General features: G+C 49.3%; 1 protein-coding gene across 1 annotated transcript in view; it reads right to left on the reverse strand.

Annotated features, from left to right (window-relative positions):
- LOC109925258 (lysine-specific demethylase 2A) overlaps positions 1 to 5,017 on the reverse strand; it is a 25,567-nt gene extending 20,550 nt beyond the window's left edge. Inside the window, exon 1 of the mRNA XM_048620894.1 lies at positions 3,804 to 5,017. Within this exon, the coding sequence (XP_048476851.1) occupies positions 3,804 to 3,845 (42 nt within the window). The 5' untranslated portion in view covers positions 3,846 to 5,017. The remainder of the gene's footprint in view (positions 1 to 3,803) is intronic.
- Positions 5,018 to 7,141: the final 2,124 nt, after the last annotated feature.

Here is a 7,141-nt window from a genome sequence, read left to right on the forward strand (position 1 = left end):
CAAGAGAACTTTATTTTGTGTTTAAAAGTGGAGGATGCTGTACATTCAGTTTAAAAGAGCATTGGGAGCTTTTCTGTGTATCTATCCGCATGCCATCCCTATACTTAGAACTAGCTTCACTTATAGTTTAAAGAGAGTACCAGGGGGCTTTTTTTTTCCGTTTACTTTTAGTTGGAAAGAGTCGATAGAGTTTTGATCAGTAACGGAGGGGACAGCCACTGGAAAGTGGGTTTCAGGTTACCACATCAGCCATGGTCTCAAATGACAAAAACAAGTTTAAGGGACTGAACAGTATACACCCAGTCCTCATTCTTAGTGCTGGTGTATTGTCAGTGTGGAGGGATAGGATTAGAAGGAGAAAGGTGACCTGCGTGGGACTCAAAGCTGTTCCACCTGATATGAAACCAGATCTCATCTAAATCAGTCACCATAATATGGATCCAAGCACCTTTAAGAGATTCTGAAAGACAGGATCTACAGGCATTTAAAGAGGCATGGACTCATTTGGGATAGTCAGCATGGGAAATCGTGTCCCATGCATTTGATTGAGGTTTTTGAAGGGATGACCAAGAAAGTAGATGAGGGCAGTGTGGTAGATGTTGGTTACATGGACTTTCGCAAGGCCTTTGACAAGGTAACGCATGGTAGGTTGTTGAGTAAGGTTAAATCTCATGGGATCCAGACAGAAGCCAATTGTATACAAAATTGGTTTGAGGGTAGAAGACAGGGGGTGGTAGTAGACGGTTGTTTTTGAGACTGGAGGCCTGTGACTAGTGGTATGCCACAGGGATCAGTGCTGGGTCCATTGTTATTCATTGTTTATATGAATGATTTGGATGAGAATTTAGAAGGTATGGTTAGTAAGTTTATGGATGACACCAAGATTGGTGGTGGAGTGGACAGTGAAGAAGGTTATCTGGGAATGCAGCAAGATCTTGATCAACTGGGCCAGTGGGCTGAGGAGTGGGAAATGGGTGTTTAATTTAGATAAATGCAAGGTGTTGCACTTTGGCAAAGCAAACCAGTGTAAGACTTACACAGTCAATGGTAGGGACCTGGGAGTGTTATAGAACAACGAGATCTAGGGGTACAGGTTTGTAGCCCCTTGAAAATGGAGTCACACAGACAGGGCAATGAAGGCAGCTTTTGGCATGCTAGCTTTCATCAGTCAGAGCATCGAGTATAGGAGCTGGGATGTCTGTTTGCAGCCGTACAAGATGTTGGTGAGGCCACATTTGGAGCACTGCGTGCAGTTCTGGTCACCCTGCTATAGAAAGGATATTATTAAACTAGAAAGACTACAGAAAAGATTTACTAGGATGCTACCTGGGCTGGGAGGTTTGAAATATAAGGAAAGTTTAGATAGGCTGGAACTCTTTTCCCTGGAGCATAGGAGACCGAGGGGTGACCTTATAGATATATATGAAATCATGACAGGCATAGATAAGGTAGATAGTGAACAGCTTTTCCCCATGGTAGGGGGGTGTAAAACTAGAGGGCAAAGGTTTAAAGTGAGAGGGGAGAGATACAAAAGGGTTCAGAGGGGCAATTTTCACACAAGGTGCAGAGAATGTCTGCAACAGGCTGCCAGAGGTAAGGGTGCCACCAAGTACAATTTCATCTTTTAAGAAACGTTTGGACACGGATGGGATAGGTATGGAGGGGAACAGACCAAATGCAGGCAAATGGGTTTGGGTTAAATTGTGAAAACTGGGCAGCATGGACACGTTGGGCCGAAGGACCTGTTTTCATGCTGTGGAGTCATAGCAGTCTAGGGTAGCAACTCTGACATTCAGTCTGACTGTGAGAGAGGCAAGAGAGAAACCCATGGAGAAACCAGGTAAAATAGAAAGGCAAAGGTTGGAGGTCAGGGAGAAAAAACGTCTTGGTGAAATTCCAACATTCAGCAATAGAGTTACTCAGCATTAGGAGGGGAGGTATTTAAAGTTTCAAGAAAGTTAAAAACCACTGCATAAAAGATGCCCCACAGAGTTCACCCACCCCAAAATCGTGAGGGGCTGAATGGTCTACTCCTATTATTTATAGTCTGATGCTCACAACTTGATCAAACCTTGGAAATCCCTAATGCAGCTGTGTAGCCGAAACCACAAAACCTCGGCAATATTATGGTAAATCTCTTCTCTATGGGATTCCTTCCTACAGGAAAGGAGAGAGAAAGAGAGAAAAAAAAAAGGAAGAACAGAAAAGAGAGAAAAAAAAAAGAGAGAGAGGGGTGAATCAAGAAATTTACAAACCATTTCCTCCCTTCAAACCTGCAGGGTTTGAGAAATTCCTACTTTTGAAATAAAACCAGTCTGATTCCAAACCAAAACATAAACATATTCTAAACAAGGCCTCACACCTAACATGCATTACCTGACTTAAAATGTCACCTCTTCTTTAGTCCAAAACCCTCAGTTCTCTCAGGACAGTGACTTAGGAATTAGGGAATTTACATACACACACAAATCAATTGAAACCTTCCAACTGAAGATTTAACAGCATCTTAGGTTTGTTTAGTACATCCTCATCAGTGGTGTGATTCTTTGATCTTTTACTTATAAATTGTATGTCTGATACTGCCTCTGTCACTAACACCTGAAAGGTGTGGTGTTGGGGGGGGGGGGGGGGGGGGGGGTGGTGAAGCTTCAAAAGCTTGTGTTTTCAAATAAACCTGTTGGACTATAACCTGGTGTCGTGTGATTTCTGACCTTATCCACCCCAGTCCAACACGGGCACCTCGACATTATCCGCAGTGTTTGACAGAGGAATTGTCCTTTGCTTTTTTTTCAAAAAAAGACTTTACGAAAAGATGCGGGTATGGATGGCTGAGCCAACATTTATTCCTGCGATGAATTGTCCCTTGCGAATGTGAACTGCTTCACAAACCACCGCAGTGCGTGGGGCACCCACAGGGCTGTTAGGAAGGGAATTACAGGATTTTAACCCAGTGACACTGAAGGAATGGTGGTATATTTCCAAGTCAGGATGGTGAGTCATTTGGGGAGCATCTTGCAGGGAATAGTGTTCCCATGTATCTGCTGTTCTTGTCTCCTAGATTGATGTGATCATGGGTTTGGAAGGTGCTATCTGAGGATCTTTGGTGAATTTCTACAGTGCATCTAGTAGATAGTACACACTGCTGCTACTGAGCATCATTGGTGGGGTGGAGTGGATGTTTGTGGATGTGGTGCTAATCAAGCGGCGGCTGCTTTGTCCTGGATAGTGTCAAGCTTCTAGAGAGTTATTGGAGCTACATCTATCCAGGCAAGAGGGGAGTATTCCATTACACTCCTGACTTGTGCTTTGTAGATGGTGGGCAGGATTTGCAGAGTCAGGAGGTGAGTTACTCACTGTGGTATTCCTAACCTCTGACCTGCTCTTGCAGACTCTGTGTTTACATGGTGAAGCCAATTGAGTTTCTAGTCAACATGAAGCCCTAGGATGTTGATAGTGAGAGATTCAGCGGTGTCAACACCATCGACTATCAAAGAGCAGTGGTTAGATTATCTCTTTCTGGAGATGGTCATTGCCTGGGATGCAGATGCCCCCGCAGCACCGACCCTCTGACAGTAAATTGCTCCCTCAGCACCAACCTCTCCCTACAAACCTGATAGGGATCAGTGGTGGGGGAGGCCATGGGGACAGGCAGCGGTGGCAGCAGGGAGGCCACGGGGAGAGGGGTTGGCAGTGGGGAAGGTTACGGATTGGTGATAGAAAATGGGAAAGGATAGCACTGTCCACAGAGACCCAGTTGCTTCCATTTAGATTCTGTGGTCCCTTCCCGCTAACCCTTTGCTTACCAGCCTGCGGCTCCGACATTCCGGTTCAGCCTCTGGCTCCATTCCTGCTGGTTGTCTCTCCGGTTCGTGGGATGGGAGGGATATAAATCCTCCTCGTCCCCTTACACCTGCCAAATCCTATCTTCTTCCTGCAACTCTGCTTCAAACGCTGTTGCGTTGGTGCCCCCAGTGACAGAGCTCTCCTTATCTCCAAGGATCACAAAACAAATTTTTGCCCTCACTCCAAGAAAAACGTTTGCTCTGTCAGACAGTCACAATGTCTCGGACACAATCCCTCACTCCTTTGTATCAACTTATCAATCTCTTCAGCAGCAGCAAATGGTCCACCTGGTTTCTGTTTAACTTCACCCTGCAGAGAGGTGGCAAGCCTTCTTGAATATAAACTGTGCAGCTTGATTCGCCAATTGCCACTTCTTGACTTCAAAACAGTTTCCTGCTTTTTGGATGGTAAAACCTGCTTTTACAAGTTCTTCCTCGGCACTTTCAGGTGTCACCAAAATAATCCTCTCTCGTCGATCACGACTGTGTCTCTCCCCCTCCTGCCCACCTTCGACTTTTCAGTTTCCAGGTCTGTTGGCAGCTTTGCCAGGTCTCTGTTGTCACTCCCTGGTATCAATGTCTCAAAGTGATCTGGAGTGGTCTGGGCCCAGACCACAATCAGAGCAATCCAGACTGAAGCAAGCCCAGCTTCTGTTCCAAGTGAATCCAGCCCCAAGTTAAAAGAGCCAGGCTCTTATCCTGGGACTACCCTTGGTCTAGTCCTGGTTGCAGGTTAATCTGGTGGCTCACCTTTTGCAGGTAAACCGTCCCAGGCCTGGCTGCTATCTAGGGTTAATCAGAGTGTGAAAGGCCCTAAGGCTCCTAAGCCAGGTTAATTGCAACGTCCCAGGCCTGGCTGCTATCCCGGGTTAATCAAACTATCCCAGGCCCGGGTTAATCAAACCGTCCCAGGCCCGGGTTAATCAAACCGTCCCAGGCCCGGGTTAATCAAACCGTCCCAGGCCCGGGCTCCTATCCCGGGTTAATCACACTATTTCAGGCCCAGGCTCCTATCGCGGGTTAATAAGACTGTCCCCAGCCCGGGGTTGATGCTGCACTAGTCAGAGGCCCAAAGTTGAATGTTTCTCTCTGTCTCTCTCCCCTTCAATCCGCCAGAACCAGGGCCCGGAGCCGCTCGACCGCCATTTTGAGCCGCTGCCCTCCTCCTTTCTCCACACAAACACTGCCCCGAGCTGCGCGCGCATCGTCACCGCCCAGCCACCCAGCAACCATTGGCCGGGAGATGCCGATGGATAGACTGATTAACCAGTAGAGATTGGGAGGGGGGAAGGCTCTTCCCTTCTATTGGTCAATATGCCCTTGATGGACGGAGTTTCTGACCAATAGATTGTGGAGAACTGCGGGCCAATCTCATCGACTTTTCCATCTCGTCGTTGATGGATGGGACTATCAGCCAATAGAGAGGTGATAAAGGTGTCACGTAATTTTGATTGGTCAATCCACCTTTGATGGATGCAGTTAGGAACCAATAGTTTGGAGAAAGGTGACTAATTAACCCGCCCTTGATTGACGGGGCAAGGTGAAGAGCCGTGGGTGGCGAGGGCGCGCGACCCAATTGGACTGAACGGACTGGTGAACGGTCCTGTTAAACGATAGGGGTAGAGCGAGGGGCGGGACACTCTCTTCGATTGGTTCACTCGTTCTTAATAGACGGAGTATGGGTGGCGAGAGGTGACGAGTACCCGGATCGCCATTGGTTCGCTGTCCCATCCATCAGCACCGCCAGACCAATAGGATCGGGGTGTTTCGTGAAGCGGGAGCACAACGTGAAGGCGTGAGCTAATTGTTGATACATAACTGGCTGGCGCTTGGAGGGGGTGGAGGACCCGATTTGGTTGGTCTGATGAGCGTTAATGACGGCCAGATGGACCAATGAGTGAAGAAGCGCCGCCCAACTGCCACCGATTGACAGGGTGACCTTCCAAGTGGAAACGAACTCCGAGCTGATGGACAAATGTTCTATCCAATAGTTGAGGAGGATCGGACGAATGCCGCATTGCTACTGGTGGAGGTGAGCTAAGGGGTGGGAGGGAGGTGGGTTCTGGATGCAATTGTCCTTCCCAGTTTGGCCTACGTGCTGTCAATCAGGAACGGGCTCCCGCCTCCTTTTACATTTGAAAATTAACCGTCAGTCCAAGGGGAGCCGCCAAAATGGGCAACGCAGCGGGAGTGAGGAAGGTGAAGGTGACCGTGACCCCCCCCTCACCACCTCCACCCACAACGTCTCCATTAACCCCTTCTCCCCCCTCACCCCAACCAACAACCTTGACTCCACCTTTGACCCGATCGGCCATCCTATCCCGACCATCAACCCACCCAAGACCCCAAACACCAACCGAACCTTCAACCCCGCCACGACCCCAAAGGCCAACACCACCTTCAACCTCGCCACGACCCCAAAAACCAACACAACCTTCAACCTCGCCACGACCCCAAAAACCAACACAACCTTCAACCCCACCACGGCCCCAACCACCAACCCAACCATCGATCCCACGACTCCAAATGCCAACCCAACCATCGATCCCACGACCCCAAATGCCAACCCAACCATCGGCCCCACCACCCCAACGGTCAACACAACCTTCAACCCCACCACGGCCCCAACGGTCAACGCAGCCTTCAACCCAGCCACGACCCCGACCACCAACCCAACCTTCGACCCCACGACCCCAAACCCAAACCCAACCTTCGACCCCACCACAAACCCGATCACCAACGTCAACTGAACCTTCAACACCCCCACGATCCAAACCTCCAACCCAACATTCGACCCCACCACGATCCAAACCACCAACACCAACTGAACCTACAACCCCGCCACAACCCGAACCGCGAACTAAACCTTCGATGCTACCACGACCCCAACTGCTAACCCAATCTTCGGCCTCACCACAGCCCAAACCACCAATGCCAACCAAACCTTCAACCCCACCCAGACCCAAAACGCCCACGCCAATCAAACCTTCAACCCCACCACAACCCCAACCGCCAACACCAACCCAACCTTCGACCCTGCCACAACCCACACCATCAATGCAATCTTCAACCCCGCCACAACCCAAACTGCCAACATCAGCCCAATCTTCGATCTCAGCGCAACCCCAGGAAACATCGCCGTCCCATTCTAGGACCCTGTCACGACCCCAGACTCCATCACCATCCCAGTCTTTCTCTAAGACGCGACCTCAGACACCAATGCCAACCCAATCTTCGACCTCGACGCGACCCCAGACACCATCACCATCCCATTCTACGACCCTGTCACGACCCCAGTC

Source organism: Rhincodon typus, chromosome 48 (genome assembly GCF_021869965.1).
Source record: "Rhincodon typus isolate 14 chromosome 48, sRhiTyp1.1, whole genome shotgun sequence".
Classification (NCBI taxonomy): domain Eukaryota; kingdom Metazoa; phylum Chordata; class Chondrichthyes; order Orectolobiformes; family Rhincodontidae; genus Rhincodon; species Rhincodon typus.